The sequence below is a fragment of the Chenopodium album genome, chromosome 2, assembly GCF_948465745.1.
Source record: "Chenopodium album chromosome 2, dcCheAlbu1.1, whole genome shotgun sequence".
Taxonomy (NCBI): Eukaryota; Viridiplantae; Streptophyta; class Magnoliopsida; order Caryophyllales; family Amaranthaceae; genus Chenopodium; species Chenopodium album.
This window is the reverse complement of record NC_137835.1, coordinates 7,222,852-7,249,509: the sequence shown is the minus strand read 5'-3', so window position 1 is coordinate 7,249,509 and position 26,658 is coordinate 7,222,852. Positions and strand designations below refer to the sequence as shown.

General features: G+C 33.8%; 3 protein-coding genes across 4 annotated transcripts; all 3 read left to right on the top strand.

Annotated features, from left to right (window-relative positions):
* Positions 1 to 808: 808 nt before the first annotated feature.
* On the top strand, positions 809 to 6,780 carry LOC145594855 (uncharacterized). 2 transcript variants are annotated; one of them, XM_081651209.1, is made up of 13 exons: positions 809 to 935; positions 1,020 to 1,137; positions 1,215 to 1,293; positions 1,389 to 1,464; positions 1,563 to 1,646; positions 1,738 to 1,842; positions 3,231 to 3,311; positions 3,427 to 3,491; positions 4,135 to 4,204; positions 4,286 to 4,363; positions 5,027 to 5,124; positions 5,223 to 5,358; positions 6,276 to 6,780. In XM_081651209.1, exons 1-13 carry the CDS (start codon positions 882 to 884, stop codon positions 6,420 to 6,422), a joined length of 1,191 nt encoding a protein of 396 aa, XP_081507335.1. In that variant the 5' UTR covers positions 809 to 881; the 3' UTR covers positions 6,423 to 6,780. The 2 variants fall into 2 exon arrangements, with proteins under 2 accessions (XP_081507335.1, XP_081507329.1); XM_081651203.1 differs by having other exon boundaries at positions 813 to 935; positions 1,017 to 1,137.
* A 2,413-nt stretch (positions 6,781 to 9,193) lies between these two features.
* Positions 9,194 to 13,759, top strand: LOC145594847 (acid beta-fructofuranosidase 2, vacuolar-like). The gene is made up of 8 exons (XM_081651192.1): positions 9,194 to 9,774; positions 10,469 to 10,477; positions 11,211 to 12,067; positions 12,171 to 12,332; positions 12,456 to 12,691; positions 12,816 to 12,903; positions 12,986 to 13,154; positions 13,289 to 13,759. Coding segments are annotated over exons 1-8 (1,980 nt in total). The 5' UTR covers positions 9,194 to 9,317; the 3' UTR covers positions 13,291 to 13,759.
* A 7,260-nt stretch (positions 13,760 to 21,019) lies between these two features.
* Positions 21,020 to 25,229, top strand: LOC145594825 (monocopper oxidase-like protein SKU5). The gene is made up of 9 exons (XM_081651169.1): positions 21,020 to 21,163; positions 21,468 to 21,577; positions 21,679 to 21,949; positions 22,037 to 22,172; positions 22,961 to 23,327; positions 23,517 to 23,882; positions 24,104 to 24,182; positions 24,341 to 24,558; positions 24,815 to 25,229. Exons 1-9 carry the CDS (start codon positions 21,020 to 21,022, stop codon positions 24,903 to 24,905), a joined length of 1,782 nt encoding a protein of 593 aa, XP_081507295.1. The 3' UTR covers positions 24,906 to 25,229.
* Positions 25,230 to 26,658: the final 1,429 nt, after the last annotated feature.

Genomic DNA, 26,658 nt, shown 5'->3' with positions numbered 1-26,658 from the left:
ACTCAAAATTAAAAACCTTTCCAAAACAATCCAACTTGAAAAGCTAACCAAACGAAAGTAAAGTTAAAACCAAAATGAGCGAAGTAAAATGAAAATCAACCTACAACTTGGAACCATTAAGGGCCCTTATTAAAACCAACCCAAATCCAAACTTGATATTAGCTCCACATATAAATATTAGCATAAATAATTAAAGCAGAAACACATTGTAACTAATATAAACTAACATGATTCACTCTTCACTCGTGTATAAACTAACATGATTCGCTCTTCACTCGTGCCCCATCATATATGATGCGGTTCCAAGGCATCAATATTGTTATTATAATTATTATAACAATATTGATGCCTTGGAACCGCATCACCTATGTTAGGTTAATGGATCCACAACATTCGAACATGACTATAATACCTTGACACTTCATTTTAAACTAAAATTATTGAAATTTTCATGAAATAACTGAGTTAGACACTTGGACACATACTCGTGTCAAACAATAAACACACAAGTCTAAGTAACATATTCAATCATAATCTTAATAAAAGATTACAAAACCACTCTTATCACTAGTGGTGTCAATTCAAAAAAACAAATCAAGTTCGGTGAGGTCGAGTCAATTTTTGAAGTTAAATCATACCAAACTATTATGCCCACACAAGTTAAAATTTGAATCGGATATTTTTCAAGCCAATTTCAAACCGAGTTGGATCAGGTATGCTTTTCACATGTTCAAGTACCTATTGATCATTTGGTTTCATTATTGTAATCAAGAAAATATTTACCCAAAATTGGCCAAAAAAAAAAAAAAAAAAAAACCTCTTGACAAATTTATTACTCTCACTCACACAGTATCAGAGTAAGCGCGCACACAGAAAGAGAAATGTCTGCAACAACTTTGTCTTCTCCGCCATCATCTCTCTCCTCTCCTCTTCAGGTAATTCTTCTCTTCTCTTCATTTTCTCTCTCTTCTTCTCCATTTCCATTTTCATCAACATCTCTGCAATTTCAATGGCAGCAGGGGTTAGGATCCAAGCTTCCTCTTCGTCCTAATCTCACCTTCAACTTCCGACGATCATCAATTGCATTTCCTCAACTTCGTGCTTCTGCTAACAATCTCTCTTCTTCTCTCGATTCTGGTAATTCATCTTTTTTGTTCACCTTTTTGATACTTTGAATTTGTTTGTGATTATGATTGTTTTGTGTTGATTTGAAGATTTGAACTCTGAACTTGATGCTGTTTCGAGGTTCAGTGAGATTGTTCCCGACACCGTCATTTTCGATGATTTCCAAAGGTTATTTACTTTTTAATTACTTGTTTTCGCTTCTTTTTTCGATTCGATTGTCTTATTATCTTTGATTTTGATTTTGATTGAATGTGTAATCATAGGTTTCCACCTACTGCCGCTACTGTTAGTTCATCGCTTTTGCTAGGTATTTTGAGTCTTCCTGATACAATTTTCAAGGTATTAAGGTTATATTTCAAAATTTGGAGAAGATTTAAAGAAAATTGAATTGTTGATTATGTGATTAATTTGAAAATGTTTGTTTAATTTGGTTGTAGAGTGCGGTTGATACTGCCTTGGCAGATTCTGAGTGTGCTACTATTGGCAAGTTGGATGCTAGATTGTCATGTTTTTACGATAAGGTTTCACCTATTTTCTTTAGTTTCATTTGAAATTTGTTGAATATTTTTGCTGGATCAAGTTTATGATTTGTGATTGTTTGGGGATGTATAGGCCCTGGTGAATTGTGGTGCTGATTTGTCTAAGCTAGTACCTGGTAGGGTGTCGACTGAAGTGGATTCTCGTCTAGCCTACGACACTCATGGGATAATTCACAAGGTTACTTACTCGCATACTCTGATCTTCTTTGAATGGTGCATCAATAAAGTTCAATTAAACTTGTCAATGCCTTTTATTGTAGCAATATGAATAAAATTGCTCTGCTCCATTGGAGTGCTTTTAATGGATGAGCATCAACAATTCTTCTTTGTAAATGGAATATGGTTGTTTTTTTGTTGTGATTGACAAATCTTTTTGCGATCTTTTCATTCCTTATGAACTATCACTTTCTATCACAGTCTTACACCCCCCCCCCCCCCCCCAAACAAAGAAACTATTCCTTTGACAAGCATACATGTCTTCCAAATCTTCAAAGCAGTACAATAATTCAATAAATGAAAGAATTCTCAATACTGAGTGTCTTTACGTGGGCATGAGCTGATAAAAGTATTGGGGAATGCTAAGTTACTGTAAAAACCTAAGCAATGTTTTACAATCGGTCATGCATCTGATATTTGAATATATGGAATACTGGGTTGCAATTATCTGTACATGGTACATCCTTTTTGCACTAAAAAGGTAAATCATCCATTCCCCATTCTTGATGTCTTCTTAAAGGTGTCGTAAGAGAAAAAAAATATCAACTTAAGATGTACAGCTGTTGTGGGCAAGAGGTGGAAGTGCTATACCACTTTAAGCTTTTATGGCCATTCAGGCGTCCAGCCATCTCATCACCGTGCCATTCGAGCTTATCTATGCTACATTTGTGAAATGCACTTCCTTCATTCCTTGTTATATGTCCACCTAACAGGAAAAAAAAAAAAAAAAAAAAAAAAAAATCCACATTGCATGTTACTCGTATTTATGCACTTTACAGGGCAGTTTAAAAGTATCATTGTAATTTTATATGTCAGCTTAGAGTGCCAATAAAATAATTCGGGATGTTTTATTCGCTTGAATTTGATTTGTCTGAATTTATTGTAGTTGTGACTTGAACTTTGATATCCTTATTGTATCTTATACCAACTAATGTGAAGTCACGGAGCCATACAATTTTTTGAGAATGCACAACTATAAAAGACACCTTTGTGATAATAGAGGAATTATTTTCATTTTTATCATTTTTTTTTGTTTATGTTGGAAGGAGTGAACCTCTGACATGGCATGATTTCCTTTGAACATATAACTTTGTAAATGAAAGCTGCTCCATCACAAATCAATTTCGAGCTGCATGCTTTGTAAATTGACTCCAACTAAAGTCTCAGATTCCAAAAAAAAAACTAAAGTCTCAGATTCCGAAAAAAAAAAAAAAAACTAAAGTCGTAGATTCCAAACCTTGCAAACAGTGTTGAATATAAGGAGCAGTAGATTTCAATAACATTAGATTGTCATTCATGAAATAATTTTTCTAGTTCAAAGTCACAACTATTTTGCTATCAAAATTTCAGGTGCACAAACTTTTGAAGCTATACAATGATGTTGAGGTCCCCGCAGAGCGTTTGCTGTTTAAGATTCCTTCAACATGGCAGGTTCTTAGAAGCAATATCTTTTAGTCTGTTTGATCCATTCGCTGTGTAAGTGTGAATCTACCAATCGTTAGTAACTAATGTTACAAACTTACAATTGTTAATTTTATGTTCTCAGGGAATAGAGGCTGCAAGGGTGCTGGAATCCGAGGGCATACAGACCCACTTGACTTGTGTTTACAGGCATGGATATATAACAACTCATGCATTTTTGGTGATTTGTAGGGATCAAATTATTTTAAATGATAGTTCTATTGCTCCACCACTTGGGAAAATTTAGATTGTTTCTCTTGTAATTAATGGATATAAGCTAACTGAATTATAAGTTTATAACCATGTTATCCATCTCCAAAGTTGCAAATTGTTTGTCTTAAATCTCGTCAATATCTCAAATTGTGTCGTTTTAAATCCACTGTGCTAATACATGTTTCATGCACCACCTCCACAGTAACTGCTTTTATTCTAATTGAGTTCAAGCTTTAAATTAAAATTAAATAATAAAATCCTAGGACTATAGGGTTACTAATGTGTGAAGCTAGGAAAAAAGAAACTCTATTTGTTTCGGATTTAATTATCTTGGGGGTGTATATCAATCCTTCCACCTCTCAATTGTTGCCACCTTGTAAATCGTTGATTCCAAAGGTGGCAAATGTTCTAATTGACAGATTTATTAGGTTGATTTTTTCTGGTTAGGTCTTAGGTATGCATGATTTAATGATTACAAATCTATGCATGTGGCTGCTGCTACATGTTGCTTATATGTTTTTTATTTTAATTTAATTTTATTTATTTATTTATTTATTTATTTATTTTTGTGATAATTCAGCTTTGCCCAAGCATCTGCAGCAGCCCAAGCTGGAGCATCTGTTATTCAGATTTTTGTTGGTCGCATAAGGGTAAATTTCCACCAGAAGGAAACATTGAGCTGGATGCAATTTTGTGTCTCGTTTCTTTGTTAATATTGTGTAGTTATTCAGGATTGGGCACGTAATCATTCCGGTGACTCTGAGATTGATGCTGCACTTGAAAGAGGGGAAGATCCTGGGTTGGCTTTGGTGAGTTACAAATGACTTCCTAAATTACTGCTTCCATTCTGCTAATGTCTACATGTGTAGTGATTTCAAAACTGTTAGTTTAATTTGAAATGAGACATTTGATCTTTGAACTACGAAATAATATCCTTTGAGATGTGTGAATGAGCAGCCACTGATACAATTAGACTTGACGGATTTGACCTTGATCTTTTCATTTTTATCTTTACTGAACCTAGTGATTGGTATTGTACAACCTTGTGTAGTTGTGTTCCTGAACAGGGGGGGGGGGGGGGGTCAGCTCTGTATGTCATTATCACTAAATGTCAATGATGCTTGGGAAGAAATCGAATGAGTTGTTTTGCTTTCTTGAATCTTTACAATTACACTTTTGCCTCTACTCTTGTACAATATTTTTTATTGCATGCCTAGCAAAGCTGCCCTTATGTCATTTACCGTACAGTTCATGTTGTAAAAGCAGTTTATCATTAAGCTCGTATGCAGTTGAGTGGACAATCTTGTTTTGCCTTGTGCTCTCATAAAAGTAGTTTATGAAATTTGGATTAACCTATGTTTGTAATTATACGTTACCATGTTGGGTCTTTTGGAACAATATGTTACTAATGTTCACTTGTTAATGGTAAAAATGAACACTAAGCCTTGTCTCGTTATATGGAACCGTTACAGGTGACAAAAGCATACAATTATATTCATAAATATGGTCACAAGTCAAAGCTAATGGCAGCAGCAGTTCGCAACAAGCAGGACCTCTATAGTCTTCTTGGGTAGGGGTACCTACTAGCTTTAAAATGCTACTCCTGTTAAATGTTTGAGTTCTGAAGTACTACCTGTTTTTACTCTGTTTCCTATTCTCAATCTTCAGGGTTGATTACATCATAGCACCTCTTAAGGTACTGGGGTCGCTAAAAGAATCTATAACCTCTCCTGATGAGAAATATGCTTTCATGAGGAGGCTATCCCCACAATCTGCTGCTACATATGAGTTTAGCAAAGAAGAGGTTTGCTTCCATCTTTGCTTGCATATTTGCATGTGTACTTGTTGAGCTTTTGATGAGATCTTCAAATTATAACGATTCTGTAGTAGAGTGCTTGTGATCTGAAATGAATCTAACATTTTTTTTTCTCAATCCAAATCTATGAATTAAGGATGAAGTAATTGCTTAATGAGATCTTGTTGTATAGTAATTCTGTGGCCTTTCTAATATGTCTCTGCTGCATTCTTAGAATAAAAGAAAAAAACAAGGCAATTTGGGCTGATTTTTCACTTTAAATTAGTAGGAATATTCATCTTATATAAGCTGAGTGGGTTCATTGTTGGTGACTGTATGTCACAAACCCACCAAAACGAATGTTTAAATCTTAGTGGTACTGTGGAATTGACCCCTGCTTTTAGCCGTTATAGACTTATTGAGTGGTGACTGGTGAGCTAGGAAGCCTAGGACTTTGGGTTAGGTGGGCTAGGTTTTCTTTTCCTCCAGCCTTAGCCCTAAGCTATCCCATTATGTTTGGTTGACCTTGTTATTGATCTTTGGTTGTCAAATTGGAGCTGCTTTCCAAAGCCCTAGTCAATGAAAAGTGCCCTGTGTTAACCAAGTAATTCTGAACTCGTAAATTTCAGTGAAAGTTATAGATAGAACTTAGAAACATAAGAAGAATAATCTTAGATGAGACAGTAAGACCCCAACTAGAAAATCAAAAAGTCTTATGTGGTAAAGATATACGAAGTAATATATATCAAAAGGGATCATTGTATCCAGGATTCCCTGAAGGTATTATTATTTATATAATTATATCCAAATTATATCCACCCCCCAAAGGCTGTATTAGCATTGCTATTTGCTACCAATAAATTAAATTTTTACATCTTGAGTAGCACACTTGAGGGTGGGGATGCTGATCTTTTCTTTTATGTCAGCTTGTGAAGTGGGACCAAAGAAGCTTGGCATCAGCGATGGGGCCTGCTGCAGTTGAGCTTCTCACTGCCGGGATTGATGGTTATTCTAATCAAGCAAACAGAGTTGAGGAGTTATTTGGAAAGATTTGGCCACCCCCGAATGTGTGAATATTCGATGCTCTTGCTTGCAACTGAGGACTAATTTTCTCTTCCAAAAGAGTAATATGATGCATTCACCACTTGACTCGGCTAATCTTTTGATCTCTGGAAATAAACAGCCTTCCCTTTCTTTTCCTCTATTGGATGAGAGATGGCATGCTATCTCGAATAAAAGATATTATCCTTTCTACTTATCTAGACTGTTGACTTGTCAAATATAAACTAGAAGACTTGCCTTGTTTCTTTGTGCTTTGGGGATGGCCAGTTGGGGGCATATCTTGAATGTCATTTGACACAAACATAAATGGTTTACTGTTCATCAATTTCAAGGAAAATATTTGTGATATACAACAAATGAGTTCCGTCAGCTTCTTATCCTCAGCTTGTGGCCTTAAATTTACTTAGCTTGGAAAAACATCCATGATTATACTTGGAATTACCCGAATTTAATTCACTACATTAACTCTATACGTCTAGTCTGGTAGTCATTTAACCATGTAGCGGTGAGATTTATCTTGGTGGTCGAGTAGATGAATCTTGGCCAAGAGCCACTTAATATATTTGACGAGTCTTCATACGTCGAATTTTAGGGGACCGCGATATGGTGTATGTAGTTATGTACATGAAAATAGAGTTTTTGGGGATAAAGTTGTGGAAGGGATCTTGTTGAGAGAGAAAGAGAAAGGGAGATCCATTATTTGGAGGGTCATCAGTATTGTTTGTATTGGTTTAAAACCTAATACCCCGGCTATGAGATTCATTCTTTAGAAATAATTCATCTGAACCAAATCCACTGACTACTATAATCTGAGCTGTGTCTGATCATTTAACTAGGATAAGAAACTTGCAGTAATCATTTTTAGCTGACATAAATATAAATGTCCTCTTTAATTTTGAACAACTTGTTTCCACATTCCCCATCTTTATTCTCTGTGAAAGATTTACTGACAATTAAAACTACTTGCAAGTTTTAACATGGTCTTAGTCACTGCATCTGACTTAAACAAATAAGACAGGCCTGCTTAACATGAGAAGGTTTATATAGCACCTTGATATCTTAATACCCAAAACCTCTGAAAAACAAAGATTTAGGTTGATATTAATTACACACGTTAGTCAAACAAGCTAAGTAAACCTGTTAAATTCCGATTACCTGTTGTCGAACAGGGTACTCTACAGTCTACACCAAAACAATATTTGTTTGAGCCTTAAAGCTCAGATTGATTGAAAGTCCTTTTCTCCATTCCCTCCCCAATTTACTCCTTAAATAACACAAGTACAACATACACAATAAAATAAGGCGATTATCAAGGGATTAGGAGATAAATTAACCACAAAGCAATACGTGTAAGTTAATAGTAGGAGTTCGGAGTTGGTAATAAGGTGGGTGGATCCATAATCCAGATCACGTTCTGCTGTTGATGTATCATGTACGTTGATTGCTACAATTATGGATAGAAAATGAGAGGGGCATGTGATGTGAGGGAGCTAAGAAATTAGGAATTAGAGAGTTGTGCACAGCAAACATGTGCATAATAGGACCCAATATTAACATGGTTTGTCTGCCCTTATTATCAATTATTAATACCAACTTAAAAAACCCAGGCCACCCTATCAATCATTCAACCTGTCTACTTACTATTCATATTGGCTACCTTTGGCTTCATTGGTGGTTTTGGATTATGTTATTCTTTTCCTTTTGTCTTCTTCAATATTAACCACATTCATCACAATACATTGCATGTTTTTTGATACTATAGATCGCCAAAATTTATTTTTTTTGCTTTGGTTTTACCAATTCCAAATTATTTGAATTATTTGGTAATGCAGAATACTATTAGTTTATTAGTCTAACATTAACCTTTTTGGCCATGATTTTCTTTCAATCAACTAATATTATGTAATATATTGAAATAAGAATCAAGTGGTCGATAGTGGTTGTGATCAAGTAATGTCCCTTCTATTATGAGGTTGATGATTTGAATTTTATCTATTTTGTACTCGTTTTTAAAAATAACTCCTTGTTACATTAACAAAAACACGGAGGGAGTACTCCGTTTGGTAAATATCTTTAAACATTGCACATTATTTGCATCTAAAACCTAATTTGAACGTTACACAAATCCGGAGTTGCACGTGTATATAAATTTATAAAATGTCATTATCATTATTAAGATAACCGGAAAATTGTGTGGAGGAGCTACGTACCTTATCTAAAGGGGTTTTTGAGGATCATTGCTAACTATCAATGAAGAGTCCTTACTTTCTCAAATTTGTCTCCTCTTCAAAATTTTATCTTCTAGAATTGCAACTCCAAATGAAAACTTTTATGTAGTTTTATAAAACTTAAACCTTTTTGGGCTATATGGAGCTTTTATGAAGAGATAAATTTTTTTTAAGGATAAATAAACCTTTTTCCATAGAAACAAAAATAACGCAAAAAAATTGAAAAAAAAAAAGTAAGGCATATACAATTGGCCTAATGGGCAGTGAATAAAATATGTTGAATATTCTGAAAGTTTACAGTTGTTCCTGGGTTATATTCATGCACACAAAACAGAAGAAATAGAATCTAAGATTTTCATTGTTACATTAAAATCAATAATATAATGCAACTTCCCTAACATGGATCAATGTCTCTATTTCTCTCTCTAATCAAGCGGGAAGAAGCGGCCATTCTTTAGGTAAATTAATATTTTTATGTGATTCTCAAATCTCAAGCAAACATACACTATAAATAAACCAACTTTTTCTCTCATTCACATTCATTATTACTTGTTGGCAAATCACTTATATTTGCCATCCTGTCTTTTTTTTTAAAAAATTTATTTACCTTTCTTTCAAAGTCCTATCAATATCCAAATACTTTGTATAACAAACCTAACAAATCTAAGCAACACTACAATGGTTGAATCCTCGGATTCTACACTCCCCTACTCCTACGCACCATTGGCCCCTAGCCATGACCAATGTGACATTGGTACGGCTGATGATAAACAACGAAGAAGACGGTCCTTAAAGATCGGGGTGCTCATCTTTTCTGGCCTCATGATATGTGCATTGATCGTCAGTTTTTTGGATTACAATAATCAGTCCATTGTCGTCGACAATGAAGGTGTCAAGCCTGATGATTTAAAGTTGTCGAGGCCACCACCTGAGAATTTGGCTGGTGTAGAAGTTGTGCCGGGGTCAGAGGAGTTGTTGTTTAAGGTTACGCGTGGTAAGCCTCATGGTGTCTCGGAGAAGGCTAATGGGTTTCCATTGCGCGGCCTTAGGCTGCCTTTCTTTGATTGGAATGATCTCCAGTTAGCTTGGCAGAAAACTTCTTTTCACTTTCAACCACAGAAGAATTGGATGAATGGTACTTTTTTTAATCTTATTAACTTAATATTATATATATATATATATATTTTAATATTTGATAACATAAAACGATCATAATCTGTAATAGCTGATAGACCTGTCAAAACTGAGACTTAATAAGCCATAAACTGATTTTTCCCTGATAAATTTTAATTCATTCCGAAATTAATTTATTGAAATGGACATGAGCCGGCCAATGGGAATAAGCTCTAACAGCTAGCAATGCAATCATGTGACAATGTAACTAGGGAAATGGTATGGTTTTAATTATACTTTTAAAAAGGTAGTAAGATCATAGAAAAGTGAAAAAAAAAAAAAAGAAGAAAAAAAAAAGGGGTGTCACAAAATCTATATGACAGTGTATGTTTAAAAAAAAATTGATTTGTTGGAGGACTTTAGGTTTAGATTAACATAATTCACCATAATGTTATAAGTGGAAGTATATTCTTTGATCAAAAAGAAGAAGTGTCCTGCTTCATTGGCTCTGTTGCATTACTATCTGGCATAACGGTATAAGCATATTATATACAAAAAACACTAAAGTATGGTATATAATCTCTAAACTGCATAATGCCAATGTATGGTTCTAATGATTTTTCAACTTTGGACTTTCTAACATTATCTTTTTCCTTTTCTTAATCTTCGCTGTTGGTGATTGGTCTTGCTGTGGATGTTGAATTGTTCGCCATCAGATCCAAACGGTAAAGTTGCTCCTCCTTTAAGTTATGATCTGTCATGTATTCAATTTGCTTGACAATGAATTAAGGTTTATAATATAGCAGCTGCCTGCATGATGGATTACAGCTTAATATATTTGTGCAATATGCATTATTTTGATTGTGTTGAAACTTCAGAAGTAAAAGTACTAAGAACTAAGAAATATCCTTCAATCTGAATCATTTGTAGCATATGTTGTAACCTATGATTGCATAGCTGCAAACATGATTTTCTTTTTCCACTGTTGTCATTGTTTGAACCATCTGAAAACCTTGTTCTCTTGGTTTACAAACATCTTTTTCAATCAGAATTTATCAGATGTGGTCAGTAAAAATTTTAGTTTTGGTTAATGAGCAACAATTAGCTAGGAATTTAATTTTTGGTTAAGAGTATAATCAGTTGATTTTAGTTAAAGAGATCATGACATCAATGTCATACTTTATCCAACAAAGATAATATTCACCTGACAAAAGTAGATACTTCAAATTAGAACTATTAAATATATGCTGTAACCAAAGTGACTACCCTTTTTCCCTATGATCAAATTAGCATATGCAAGTCTTCATTGTTTTCACTTAGATTACACTAGCAAGGGCTGCAAGGCTAGAGAAATTTGCATAGATGTCCCGAATTTCATTCAAAAACATGATTAAATTACTTGCAAACTTATATTGAAAATTGCATCCCAAATCTAATGAAGCTAAAACTATTAAACAGGTCCATTATACTACAATGGGTGGTACCACTTCTTCTACCAGTACAACCCTGAAGGTGCAGTTTGGGGTAACATTGTTTGGGGCCACGCTGTGTCCAAGGACCTCATACAGTGGATCCACCTTCCCATAGCCATGGTGGCAGATCGCTGGTATGACTTCAACGGCGTGTGGACTGGTTCAGCCACCATCCTACCTGATGGTCAAATCATGATGCTCTACACTGGATCAACCAACGAGTCAGTTCAAGTCCAAAATCTTGCCTATCCCGCTAACTTGTCTGACCCACTTCTCCTGGAATGGGTCAAGTACCCTGGTAACCCAGTTCTCGTTCCTCCCCCAGGAATTGGCAAATTGGATTTCCGTGACCCTACAACTGCCTGGTTGACCTCGGAGGGAAAATGGAGGATCACAATCGGGTCCAAGATCAACAAAACAGGCATTTCTCTTGTGTATGAGACCACTGACTTTAAGAACTTTGAGCTTTTGGATAACATTCTCCATGCTGTGCCAACCACTGGTATGTGGGAGTGTGTTGACTTCTATCCAGTCTCACTGACTGAAACAAATGGGCTTGATACCTCCATTAACGGTCCATTAGTGAAACATGTGCTCAAGGCAAGCATGGATGATGATAGGAATGATTATTATGCGTTGGGAACCTATAGTGAGGCCAATGGTACATGGGTTCCTGATAATGGTGCCATCGATGTTGGCATTGGACTAAGGTATGACTATGGAAGATTTTATGCTTCCAAGACATTTTACGACCAAGAAAAGAAGAGAAGGATCTTGTGGGGTTGGATCACAGAAGGTGACAGTGAAGCAGCTGATGTAAAGAAAGGATGGGCATCTCTCCAGGTACATTCAAATTATCTTCTACAAATTTATTTTTTCTGTTTTAGTTTTACTAACAAGAATTATAAGACAATTTTGTAATTTATATTGCTTGATGATTATACAGGGAATTCCAAGAACTGTTCTGTACGACCAGAAGACTAAAACCAATTTAGTTCAATGGCCTGTGGAGGAATTAGAAACCCTTAGACACAACAGCAAGGATTTTGACAGGGTTGAAGTTACTGCAGGATCTGTTGTGCAACTGGATGTCAGCGCAGCTACAGAGGTTCTGATTCATTCTTTAACCCTTTTTTATTAGCTCATTTGTTTTGTTTAATTGTAGAGCCGATTATATAAAATCTTTCCTTGCTTCAAAAAATTATAATCTCATGCTTTGGTTACTCTACAGATGGATATAACTGCAGAATTCGACATTGAAAAAGAGGTATTGGAAAGCTTACCTGTTACAGGAGAGAAGTATAGCTGCCCTGCCAGCAAGGGAGCCGCTCAGAGGGGTGCTCTTGGTCCTTTCGGGTTATTGGTTCTTGCTGATAATGATCTCTCTGAACAGACTCCCATCTATTTCTATGTGGTCAAAACCTCTAGTGGCAACTTCAAAACTTTCTTCTGCACTGATTTATCAAGGTCTGTATATCTTTAGAATACTATCATTGCTCTGATTGTTCTTCATCATATCTTCTTAAATTGCGAACATGTCTAAGCTCTTCTTTGGTTGATGATATATATATATATATATATATATATGCAGGTCATCTATAGCAACTGATGTTGCCAAAGACATCTTAGGTAGCACAGTACCAGTACTCAAAGGCGAAAAATTATCCATGAGAATTCTTGTAAGCTGACCTGATTTACTCTGTGTTGAATCTCCCCTCCAGGCTTCTTGCCAAAATCTAACATCATGTCATTTGGAAACAGGTGGATCATTCAATAGTAGAAGCCTTTGCTCAAGGCGGTAGAACCTGCATCACATCCCGGGTTTACCCAACACACGCCATATACAAAGACGCAAAGCTATATGTATTCAACAATGCAACTGAGGCCAGTGTGACAGCATCTGTCAAGACCTGGCAAATAAGTTCTGCATGTACGTTCTACTATTCCATTTCATGAGAATTTCATCCACTTTCTTCTTTATCGGTCTCTCTTTACTGAACATAGGCTCTTACAATTTCCTTTCTTTTCTTTTTGATTTAATCATTATAGTGTTTATGTATGCAGGAAACCGTGACATATAGAAGAAAAGAGAGACAGTCTGCAATTCATTTGATGGAAGAGGATAAGCAATGGGAGTGGAGTGAAGTCGAGTCGAGTCAATCACAAAGCCATGCCATGCAATGCCGTCCATTCATTCATTTATTCATTATACAGCAATCATCATACGCATACATATGTTTCTTGATCACAAGAAAATTAATCACAATTTTGGGGAGAAAATAAATAAACATATTCTCCATAATCGTTGAGATTTTGGTTAAATGGTGTGGTCGTTTGTCCCACATTAGTTTCGAAGGCTTCCCCCATTACTCAATCACTTCAATCAGCTCAGTAAATTGACGTTCATTCATCCTTTATTTATTTCATTGTTTGAGAATTAGATATAGCAAATTTTGTTTCTTTATCAATTTCCTATTACAAAGACTTGATATTAATAATAACAAGAAGCTCATTGCTCATAAATTAAAGCTCGTTTGATGATTTAACTTTCGATGGATCTATCTTGAATTTTCTCCGATATATGTTTGACAAATGAAAATGACTAAACTCTCTTCCTCCTTGAGTCATTATGTGTAGAGAGACATGTATGTGATCCCTAATACATACCGACTCCTAGCTACTTGAGCAGTTGAGTGACGACCCTTATTATGTAATGTGATTAGTGACTAGTGAGATTACTTTCAGGAACGGAAGTAGTATTAAAAGTTATTATACGCATCCAAGTGTCAATATTTCATTCACATAACAAGACACACAAAAATGCTGAAAATGTTTTTGGACAATGCTGGAGCCATTGACAGAGCCCAGCCCAAATGCGGGCCATACTAAAATTGAGTTGAGGTCTGCTGATCATTGGATTCGTCGGTAGGTAGGAGAGATTAGTTGGTATAGTTTCTTCAAAGTCTTCATTAATTTAGAAAATAATTGTTACAAATTTCAAATTGAATTAAGAGGGGTATATACGATATAGTGATGTAACAACTACCGTGTGGTGGTCCTTTTACACCCAAATTTAGCGCCTGCATTAAACTATAATGGACCATGCTATATTTTGGTTTACATTGTTATTTAATTAATACGTTTGTTCTAGTACTACCTGATTGTTCTAGTATACTATACTCTCCTCGACTTTGGGAGTCGTGTTTTTGTCATAATTGGAGTGATCATTTAAACGTTCATCAACCTTAGGTATAACTAGATTAAACCCCGTGCAATGCACGGTTGTTAAATAATTCTAATGACAATAAATTTTACCAAAAATAATGGATATAAATATTATAAATAGACTTAGTAATTTTTTTTTTTTTTTTTTTTGAAGGAATAGACTTGGTAATAAAAAGTATGAAATATTGTGAAAAAAATTAATTAAACATGTAATAGTTATAATGAGCAATTTGATATTTAAGGACATTTATTTTAGATTTTATTTATACAAACTAAAAGTCATAATTTAATTAAAATAAGTTTTTTTTTTTAATAAGTGGTTTTGGAGGGAAAACTTTTTATAATATTTTGCCAAGTGTTCTCTAAGTTTCGCCTTTAGTATAATGTAATTGATTGATTAAACCCTGTGCAATGCACGGTTGTTAAATAATTCTAATGAAAATAAATTTTACCAAAAATAATGGATATAAATATTATAAATAGACTTAGTAATTTTTTTTTTTTTTTTGAAGGAATAGACTTAGTAATAAAAAGTATGAAATATTGTGAAAGAAATTAATTAAACATGTAATAGTTATAATGGGCAATTTGATATTTAAGGACATTTATTTTAGATTTTATTTATACAAACTAAAAGTCATAATTTAATTAAAATAAGTTTTTTTTTTAGTAAGTGGTTTTGGAGGGAAAACTTTTTATAATATTTTGCCGAGTGTTCTATAAGTTTCACCTTTAGTATACTGTAATTTATTTGCATTACTCTTTTGATAATTTAAAGTGACAACGAACATTTTTTAAATAAATATACTTTGAAGTTTCGGACTTGAAAAACAATACGTAGGAGTAATAGACATTATTATCCTGCTAATCAATACATAACCCCAAGTCCAATAATTTCTTAAAAGCAAATTTAAGCATGAGAGGAGAAGATAACCCAATTACTGTTAGATAAACAAGGATTAATAGTGTTTGGATGTCATTTAAGACTCGACAAGAAGTTTAGCATTTACGAGAAAGATTGCGTGGTTAGTTACTCTACTATATAACGGCTCTTTTTGCGAAATTTGTGGCGTTTGCAAAGCAAGTTTCGGTGCTTCCCACGTTAGATTTGCATGCATGATTACATTTTAAACACCATCGATTATAATATCTGCAAGATTTATGGTGTCAATAATCCTTCTTTTACCTATTATCTATGTTTATCTTACCTTTTTTTTTTCTTTTTGAATAGTGATTTATCTTACTTTACATGTGTTGAAATTACCACCCTAAAATTTAACATGTGTTGAAATAACCACCCATTTTTGTTGAAAGTAAAAATAACCACCCATATTTTACAAAATTGTAGGTTTTACCACCCCTATCTATACTCCGGCAAGTTTTCCGAGCATGTGTCCTACAATTTCATTATGAAGAACCCTAATTTTCAATTCAAGTTAAATTGAATGAATCAAACAACGATTACATCATTAAATTCCTAATAAAACACATTCCAAAAAAAAATATCATATAACTTGAATTGTACTTCATTAAAACATTGCAAAATAACTAAAAAAATAAAAAAAATTAAGTGTGATCTTCAATTACCTTGCTGTACAAATTGGTGTAAAAAAATTTAAGTGCATTCTTTAAAGGATTCGCTTGTCATTTTGCAAAACTTGGAGTAAAAATTGGTAGAATTTGTGAAAAAAAATGAAGAATTTTAAGTTTGGGAGTAGTTTGTGAAACAAGGGAGGAAATAAATCGAGAAACAACTTTTATAAAAATAAAAAACAGCCGTTATGTGGGGTCGATACTCGAAAAACTGGTCGGAGTATAGGTCGAGTGGTAAAACCTACTTTTTTTTGTAAAATATAGGTGGTTATTTTTAATTTCAAAAAAAATGAATGGTTATTTCAATATATGGTACATTTTGGGGTGGTAATTACAAAAAAATCCTTAATTTTATTTCCAAGCAAAATTTCATTTAGTATGTCAGATTGATTGTCAGAAAATACTTATTTTATAATTTTTTGAGGGAAACTTATTTTATTTTATAACTTAAAGCATGTTTATCAACTAACAAACTCAAGTTAAACTAGCCGTATATATGTAAGGTGACTTTTGGGCCAACATATGAATGTATGTACTGGCAATTGTAGACTGTTGTTGGCCAATCTTATGTACGAAAGATGCAGCAAGTCAAATTCTAGAAACTGAGTCGATACATTGGAATGTTGACTTATATTAATAATAAAGAAATTAATGACTCCATAATGATGTATGGAATACAGATTGGAATAAAAATAAATCAACCAAAAATTGAGTGAATATGAAAAAATGTCCGAATTGAAATAGAGAGCATGTGAAGAGAAATTATTCCAGTAGTACCCACATGTTTCCGCGTCCCCCTATTTATCAATCAACAGCAAAGATATACTACTATGATCATTACTCTTTTATTTCATGCTTTTCTATTCATTGTTCTCCAACCGTAACTCTCATTTCTGCCTTTCAATCAAACCTCGTTGCTATTTATTCACTCTCAATCACCTAATTTTAACCTCATGATTGTAATTAAGCCTATGTAAGGCTAACTGGCTAAGGACAATTAGTTTAACTCTAAGCCAATCACCGTATACATTATTTTTTGGTGTTCTACCCGGTTCACCCTTTGGGCTAATCCGGATTCGGGGATCAGTTCTGGGTGGTTAGGTTCCAGTTCCCTCCCAATTGTTGTTGTGGGGGGATCGAACACGGGTCCTCCCTACCAAGTGTAGTCCCAATCGGCACTACACCAACAGCCAATTGGTATCACCGTATACATTATCATTGTATTGAATACGGTATTCAATCAATGATATAATCTAGTCATGTCTTGAAACTACTTCGTTCACAACATTTGGCTGTAAAGGTGTGTTCTTTTTGCATGAATTTAACCTATTATATGTAAATAGCTTTGATTTTGATCTTACATTTTACCTGGTTGGACATAATCAGCTCTAGTTAGGCCTAAAATTAATCTTTATCAAAGTAAATAGAACACGCTCTATAAAATGATCATACCGTTATTAACATTTCAAAAATAAGATGGAATATTAGTAATTTGACAACCTCCATAACGCTAACAATATACATAGTACCTAAGTTTTACTAATAAAATTAAGACTATGAAAATAAAATGAAAAATGACTGAATAATCATGCATGATATGAGAAGAGGGTTGCATGTATGGTGGGCTCGTTGCGTTGGCTAATTGGCTGGACCTTGTTGCCAATGTCTGGCTATCTGCTTCTATACACTTTTTGCATCATCATATGGATATGCCTCAAAAAATAGACAAAACATTACATGCATTATTAATCTTGTACCAATAATTTCGTTGTCCATCTTTACATAATTTTGTCAACAGCTTTAGTATATACTTGTATACAATTATTATACATAATCTTTAATTCTTTATAACCACAATTTGTAGCTTTATGCATTAATTTGGCATGAAATCTAAATCTTCTCCGCAACTTTGATGCTTTTCTTCCAAGTGATGGCCTCTGTTCCACAATGTTAATTCTTTGATGTAATACTTTTCCATTAATTATATAGTCATAATCAGTGGATAAAGACATATAATTAAGAACAAAGGGGGGAAAAAGTCTCAACTATCACTAAAGTTGTCTCTTTATTAGAGTTTCTCTAATTTAATTTTGTTATTAAAAGGGAAATAAAATAAACCATTAAAATTCATTGCAATTGTAACTTGCTCAAAAAGGAAGGGAGAAATAATTTCACACAAAAATGTTAAAGGTCACAAACGCAAACTACAAAGAGTAGTATTCAAATGATGTGACACTCATTAAATGGTACCAAGCAATTGACAATTAAAATTTCATTCTTCAATTTTTTTTTTACCACTAAATCATTTTTGTGACAATTTTTTTGTTGTTACTATTGATCATTAGAGACCTCATGTTTTCCCAACAAACGGTTCACCTAATTTTATTAACTAAATTTATCTTAAGTTATCAAATTGAACTAAACATTTGTTTAATTCACCTTATTTTCACTTACTTCAGGTGTAATATGTTCAAATAAGTTCAGAAATAATATAACACTAACCCTATTCATATAAGTAAAAATTAGGTGAATAAAACACATCTTAAAATTAAATTAATCACTACATACTAGCCCTTATATGAAGTACGGAGTATGAGTTTATCTTCGCGTGATTTTATTAGTAGCAATTCTAGCAAGACAATATAGAGCTTATGCCTTTTCCCTCCTAGCAGAGATGCAGTGTGACTTGCTGAGTTACATTCTTAAAAATTACAGTGACATTCAAATATTCCATAAACTAACACTTAGGTCGACCGTTGAGCTAACAGTGAAAAGATGAAAAGCAATGCATGCACAAAAAAGGAAAAGTGGACGGATAATAACAAATAGCTGATGATCAGGGCATGATGCAACAGGAGGAAATGAATGAGGGCGCATGTACAATAATACAGCTCATTATTTAACGAACAAAATAGAAAAGGCACTACTGTTTTTAAAAAAGGTCCCCCTTTTGCTAGGAAGCAACGGTCAATCAGGTAAGTGCGCGTGTGCTTTACCTATTTTCTCTCCCATTTTTTCTACAGCACACTCAAACTTCACCGTCTTCATACACATCTTTAACCATAAATATATTCAATTTAATTTGAGTATTGAATAATACTCATAATTATAAATACTTTATAATATTATACTGTAAATTTAGTTCAAGACAAATCTAACAACACTGATACCATTACAGTTAAAATGTAACAATAGAAAAATACTACCTTTATTTCATATTATTTGCAACTACTTGATATAAAATGCGAGTGTAAAGTGTCTACATATTACAAATAATATAAAACAAAGGTAATAAAAATAATTTTTTTTTTTTTTTAAAAAAGCCGGAATAATATTAATAACAGTATCTGACCTGTCAATTTGCTGTCAATTAACAATGGCCATGCTACTTTCTCTCTCATTATTCTTCCACCAAGATAGTCTTATATCATGACCGACAAATGCTAGCCTATATCCAACTACCCTTATTTTTTTAATATTTAATTTAAATAATAATTATAGATAATCAATAACTGTTTTTCTTAATTATATCTTCTTCTCGATGTGTTTGCTCTTGCTCCGGCGTAATTTTCTCTATTGACATTTTAATTCTTTTCCTTATTCCGATAAGGTTTTTGATCAATTTAATAATTATAATTAGCCGGTATTGTAATTATATTGTAGTTATATGAATTAATTAACACAAACTAGTAATTAAGCAATGTATTGTGCAAGATAGCCTTGTTTAACAAATCAGATGTTTCTTATGTATTTAATTGTTGGAATATTTAATGGATTATATAAATGTAAATGTATATTTTTCATTTAAGATTTAAAATTATCAATTTGTGGACCAAACGCCAAAATAAACCATAAGACAAGGACAAAATTTGCTCATTTTGCTAATACATTTTGAGTATAAAAGCTTGTTACTTGTGTCAAAAAAAAAAAAAAAAAAAAAAAAAAAAAAAAAAAAAAAAAAAAAAAACTTGTTACCAACATAATATTGATGTATGGTTATATGAATATGTCAAAAGCTAATTGGAAAGGTAATTACCAAACAAGGATATCTACCTTTTTATTCTAAAAGCATAGCATATTGTTTAAAAAGTATCATAATTAAGAAAGAGTCATAATTAAATTACTTTAGTAACAAAATGCTTTTCATTTACCTCATAGGACAAAGATGCATTTATTTTATTTTGTCTGTAGAAACATTGCTGATTTTTTAAGCTTGTAAATTTCTAGTAAATAATGTATAAACAAGGGTTTATTTTTTTATTTTATTTTCTTTTAAAAAACTTTACAACTTATTTAATTTTTTGGTGCATGTAAGTATTACCTTTACTTTTTTTAGTAAAAAAGCTATTGTACTCCTCATTTAGATATACTATATAATTTAAAATATTTTGTACAAATAGTTCTAGCTAATTCGTGAACAAGAATTGTACGAGTAAAAATTATCGTGATGATAAAAAAGAAGATGCAATTTGTTGTAATATGTACCACAATGCACAATCGATCTCAATTCCCTTTTGCTATTAATTACATGAATTTCAATATTCATTTATTCCCAAAACTACCAAACACAAATGTGAAAACTGAAAACAAAACACATATGCTTAAAATTTTCTAAACAAAAATTTAGATATAAGAAGAGACTAGTATATCTAAAGTTTATGCTTACGTGAACTTATACCATACTTCAAATTATAATTTTTAATAAATGAGGTGTAGCATTTTCCTTATTAAAAAATGTTTCTTCGTAAAAAAGAAGAAAAAAAAACGATTATTTATTTCTGCCCCATAAAAAAAAAACCTCATATTCTGTAAATAACAATTTCATCATTGTCTCTTTCTCTCTCTTGCTCCCCTGCCTCTGCTTTTCTCTCTCCAAAAGCTGATAATGTAAACACACAAAACTCAAATAAATTTGGCATTAAACTCTTGAAAACATCAAAGAAAAACCTCCATTTTTTCTGAACACAGAAAAATAAAATGGTTTCAACTAGCACTACAATAGTGTTAATTGGGCTCCTAATTTCAGTGTTAGTGAGCTTATCTTCAGCTGGTGATGCCTTTGTTTACTATGATTTTGAAGTCTCATACATCACTGCTTCTCCATTGGGTGTTCCTGAGCAGGTTTACATTCATCAGATCTTCTAATTTCTTGCTTAAAATTTCAATTTTTTAGTCATTTAATTATCTGGGTATTGCTTTAATTTTGTATTAAATGATAGGTTTTACTCAAATTTATGTAAAAATAAGTAGTCTTTCTTCTAGATCTATAAAATGTGCTTTAATTTGTACCATTAAACATCTAAAGTTGCAATCTTTTATATTGAACTGTTCATGTTCATGATTTGCAATTTTGCTAAAGTTCTTAGCTTTTATTTGTTTTTTTTTTTTGAAAATTTTTGGCTTTTTTTTTTTTTTTTGCATGTAGGTCATTGCTATTAATGGTAAATTTCCAGGACCTCCCATCAATGTCACTACTAACAACAATGTAGTTGTTAATGTGCACAACAAATTGGATGAAGAACTCTTAATGACATGGTAACATTTCAATTTCCTTTCATTTTTTGGTTATAATTTGAGTGAATATCAGTACCATATTAATTATATAAAAAAGATGTATAATATTGGCAACACTACAGGGCAGGAGTATTTCAAAGGAGAACTCACTGGCAAGATGGAGTATTAGGAACTAATTGCCCAATTCCTCCAAAGTGGAATTGGACTTACCAATTTCAAGTTAAGGATCAAATTGGGAGTTTCTTTTACTTCCCTTCTCTCAATTTCCAAAGAGCTTCTGGTGGTTATGGTGGAATTATTATCAACAATCGTCCAGTTATTGCGATTCCTTTCGCCACGCCCGAGGCCGATATCATCCTCATGATCGGAGATTGGTACTCTAAGAGCCACTCGGTTAGTGTTACAAACACCCATTAGTTTAGCATAATGTAATCTTGGTAATGTATGCATTTTTCTGAGTGAAAACTTTGAAATTATCAGGATTTGAGGAAAACCCTTAATGGAGGCAAATCTCTAGGAATGCCAGATGGTGTTCTGATTAATGGAAAAGGTCCTTACAAATATAATAACAGTGTTCCTGATGGCATTGATTATGAAACTATAGATGTTCATCCAGGTAAATCATAAGATCTTAGTTTTTAAATTTTATTTTTGGAAATTTAAGTTCATTGCATGTTATATTTGATTGAATGTTATTACTATATTTAACTGTGAATAATGTTAATTAAAAGAGCTTACTTGAGAGTTTAGCCTTATTTGGCTGGTCAAGATTTCTGCTTCCTGGGTTAGAGTTGTTCTTTTGCTTTTAGTGTTTTCCACATAATGTGTTGACTAAGTTTGTGCCTCACTTGCTTAATTCAGAAGCCATGTGCTTCATACACTGTATGAATGAATCCTATTATATTTAATTTAAATGTTGATTTTTATTAATAACTCTTTTGCTGACTAAACCTCATTATAATGGTAATTTTATTTCTTTGGTGGGGTTATTGTTGTTGCTTATGGTTATATTGTCTTCCTTCTTTGTGTGTTGGACCCTATTTGCCTGCACAATAATTTAAATTTTCAACTTTTTTGCTGTCATGACAACTAAGATAATCTTATTAAAGCTTTTTTATAAATTGTTTAAACTTGTATATTTAATTATCGGAGCTAGTTAAGATTTTGGGGGTTGTATCCAGGACTTCGAAAGGCGTCCTGTCTCATCACGATCTTTTGAGGCTTCCTATAAACCAAAATAATTAAGAAAATTTTCACTCACTAATTGCATGTGGATTATAGAAATTATATGTTCTTGGGAATGCTCTTGCTTGTTTTTTCTGTATTTGATTTATCTACACCAGTGTCGGATTAAGTCCAAATGATTATTTATGTTAACTTAACATTAAACAACAATATTTTCAGGGAAAACATACCGTCTTCGTGTACACAATGTTGGAGTCTCAACTAGCTTGAACTTCAGAATTCAGAGCCACAATCTGCTTTTGGCAGAAGTTGAGGGATCCTACACTGTGCAGCAAAATTACACTAGCTTGGACATTCATGCGGGACAATCTTACTCATTTTTGCTAACAACTGATCAAAATGCCAGCTCTGATTACTACATAGTCGCCAGTGCTCGTATGGTCAATCAAACGACTTGGCAGAAAGTTACTGGTGTTGCAATCTTGCGTTACTCAAATTCCAAAGGAAAGGCACACGGCCCCCTCCCAGACCCTCCACAAGATGAAAATGACAAGACATTCTCCATGAACCAGGCCAGATCAATCAGGTTTGCCCTTAAAGTTAATCTTAAATGTGATACGCTTCAGATGTCGGATCTTTTCAGTTTTTTAGATTTGAGTACATATATAAATTAATTCTACCTAGAGCATTACTGTGTTAGGAAATGATTAGAAAATTAGTTATTCTTTCTATACCATGTATGTGAGCTGAAATGTTCTGTGGTCATATTGTGTAGGTGGAATGTGTCTGCTAGTGGTGCCCGTCCTAACCCACAGGGTTCCTTTAGATATGGTGACATAAATGTGACTGATGTTTTCCTCATACAAAACAAGCCCCCTGTGAAGATAGGTGGGAAAAAACGCACCGCACTTAATGGGGTTTCATTTGTCAATCCTACCACACCAATGAGGCTTGCTGATAAGCACCATTTGAAAGGCATCTATAAGATGGACTTTCCCCACAAACCCTTGACAGGGGCCCCTCGCATGGAAACATCAATTATCAATGGTACTTACAGGGGATTTTTGGAGATCATCCTTCAAAACAATGCGTCCAAGGTCCACACTTACCACCTTGATGGATACAACTTTTTCGTGGTTGGGTAAGGATCCTCACTTCTTTAGCCTTTCCAATTATGTCACTGTTTACTTATTCGAACTTTCAAAAGTTGTGAATTGATGTTGAGTAGCCTTTATCTGAGCTTATTGGTTCATCTTAATTTTACCCTTTATCTTATTATTTCAAGTGAAGAGAACACAACTATGTGATTATATATTATCTGTACTAATCATTCTTAATTTTTTTTGGATGTTTTCAATACAGTATGGATTATGGTGAGTGGTCGAATAACAGTAGAGGAACATACAACAAATGGGATGGAATTGCTCGTACCACAGCACAGGTATCGATCTTGTTTTATTCTACTAATCCATGCTTCCTTTTTCATCTTACTCCATTTTGAAATCAATCAAGTAAGCTGTGGAAAACTTGAAAGCTACCAGTAAGTTCAAAAAAAGTTCATCTTATGAAAATACTAAACCTTGAAATTCCCTTCTGTAGGTTTATCCTGGGGCTTGGACTGCTATTTTGGTTTCACTCGACAATGTCGGTGTTTGGAATTTGAGAACTACAAATCTTGACTCATGGTATCTTGGACAAGAGACCTATATCAGGGTAGTCAATCCAGAAACCGCAGGCAATCCACAGTTGGCGTTGAAAACTGAGCTGCCCGCTCCTGACAATGTCCTGTTCTGCGGTGCACTCAAGAAGTTGCAGAAGTATGTTCTTGTACCCCAATGTTCCATAAATTTACTCTGTATTTGCCTAACAAGTTAGCCAACCAATGGGGCAAAATGTCTTAGATACTACCTTTAGTGAGCTAATTGTTCTTGGATTCAAGTGAGGGTATTATCAACATTTTGCCCCGGCCTGTTTGTTGTCCAACTGTTAGTCAATGCCAGACTCTCATTGTCTGCTTATCTGAATGTATAAGGAGACTCATAACGTTTTTTTTTGCTGTTTGTTTCTGTACAGGCCTCAAGATATCTCTTCTGCAGCCATAAATCCTATCCAGCTCATCTTTACGTTGTTGATGATATGCGCGACCATATTTCATTTCCATTGAGGCATTATAACCCGGATGGATGTGATTGTTTAGTTTTCGGGAGCATGGACTGTTGGTGAGATTTGCTTCTAGAGTGTGCATGTTTTCCTTTTTAGGTTTGTCAATATGGATATCCACATTTCTTCGGCCCCCCTTTTTTTTATATCTTAGATTTTTTTTAGTACTCTTTTTTTTAGTACTCTTAATGCTCCCAGAGTCTCTGTAGTAGCCTAATTCATGAGAGTAATCATTCTTTCTATTCCACGATTTATTTATCAAATGTAATCATGACTATTTATTTGTCTAAATTTCCATACTCAATAGAGTTCTTCTCCTTGTCACCAAGATGTCATGTTTATTTATAAGTTCCTTGTCATTCTTGAAGAAGGTTCTGGATACAACATCCCTAACTGTTTTTATTCTTGTCACGATGCGTCAGGAAGCATACATCTAGTCCTGACTATAGTTGTCAGAAATCAGAGGTACTATCTATCATGCTGTAACAACCTTATACAAGTATAATGTTTTCCTGCAGAAGTCTGAAAGAAGCTGAACAGCCCCTTTATTTTCTAATGTACTGCAAATCTGCAATTTCTCATTTGAATTAGAATTTTTCGATGTCTTCTGTCCTACACAATTAGTGACCGTAACAAAATGTAAGACATAAATTATGAAACACTAGAACAATTTTCCACTATTTGTGAGTTTGTGACAGCCTCACGAAATTCAACAACCATTTAAATTGCTCTGATTTTGTGGATTAACCTAACCTTTAGCTTTGGACAATTTTTTTATTTTTCCTAAACCGAAAAAGAAATAAGCCTGGGTGCTTCTAGAGCTACTAAAAGTGGACCCGACTCAAAATACCAACTCAAACCCGATTATTATCGGACCCATCTGAACAAGAAAAAATGGTGATCCAAACCCGACCTGAAACCAACCCTAGACCCGAGTTAACCCGAGTATGTGAGACACGAACCCGAACATGAATTGACATAGAGATGACCCGACCCGAATGTAACCCGTAAATTATTGACTAGAACTGAACCCGACTTAAACCGAAATTGACCCAAACCCGTTTTAACCCGTCAAAACCTAAACTTAACCCGAGTTATTACTAACCTGACCTGAATTCAACCCAACCCGTTCCTAACCCGACCTAAATTTAACCCAACCTGTTACAAACCCGACCCGAAATCAACCCTACTTGTTATTGACCATACCCGAATTTTACCAGACCTATTACTAACCTGACCCAAAAATTCAACCCGATCTGTGACTAACCCGACTCGAAATCAACACGACTTGTTATTGACCCGACCTAAATTCAACCCAAATTGTTCCTGACCCGATTTAAAATCACCTTAAATGCAATTTAGGCCACCTTATTATTGTTGATCAAAGCATTTTGTCTAGGGAGGCCAAGTCGGTCCAGGCTAGCAAAAGAAAGGAGCATCATCCTCAAATTTAAGAGTTAAATATAGTATATATTTGTTGTTTGGTCAAAGGAGATAATTATCTTTCTAAATTATAGACTATAGTTCCATATTGCCATATATATTATAGTCAAAGGAAATAATTAGCTTGATAAAAATGATAATTATCTATTTATAGTTAGTTGAACCCGAATATGACCTGACTTGGAATTGACCCGACCTGACTGTAACCTGCAAATTATTGACTTGAACATAACCCGACTTGAATCCGAGAATGACCAGACTTGGAAATGACGTAACTTGATTATAACCCGCAAATTATTCACTTGAACCGAACC

Bases quoted from the DNA above. Each gene is read 5' to 3' on its own strand.
- LOC145594825 (XM_081651169.1), top strand. From the start codon at position 21,020: ATGGTTTCAACTAGCACTACAATAGTGTTAATTGGGCTCCTAATTTCA. The intron at 21,164-21,467 runs GTTTACATTCAT...TTTTGCATGTAG, and splicing joins CATTGGGTGTTCCTGAGCAG to GTCATTGCTATTAATGGTAA. The intron at 23,328-23,516 runs GTTTGCCCTTAA...CATATTGTGTAG, and splicing joins AACCAGGCCAGATCAATCAG to GTGGAATGTGTCTGCTAGTG.
- LOC145594847 (XM_081651192.1), top strand. From the start codon at position 9,318: ATGGTTGAATCCTCGGATTCTACACTCCCCTACTCCTACGCACCATTG. The intron at 12,692-12,815 runs GTCTGTATATCT...ATATATATGCAG, and splicing joins TTCTGCACTGATTTATCAAG to GTCATCTATAGCAACTGATG. The intron at 12,904-12,985 runs GTAAGCTGACCT...ATTTGGAAACAG, and splicing joins AATTATCCATGAGAATTCTT to GTGGATCATTCAATAGTAGA.
- LOC145594855 (XM_081651203.1), top strand. From the start codon at position 882: ATGTCTGCAACAACTTTGTCTTCTCCGCCATCATCTCTCTCCTCTCCT. The intron at 4,205-4,285 runs GTAAATTTCCAC...GTAGTTATTCAG, and splicing joins TTTTTGTTGGTCGCATAAGG to GATTGGGCACGTAATCATTC. The intron at 5,125-5,222 runs GTAGGGGTACCT...CTCAATCTTCAG, and splicing joins GACCTCTATAGTCTTCTTGG to GGTTGATTACATCATAGCAC.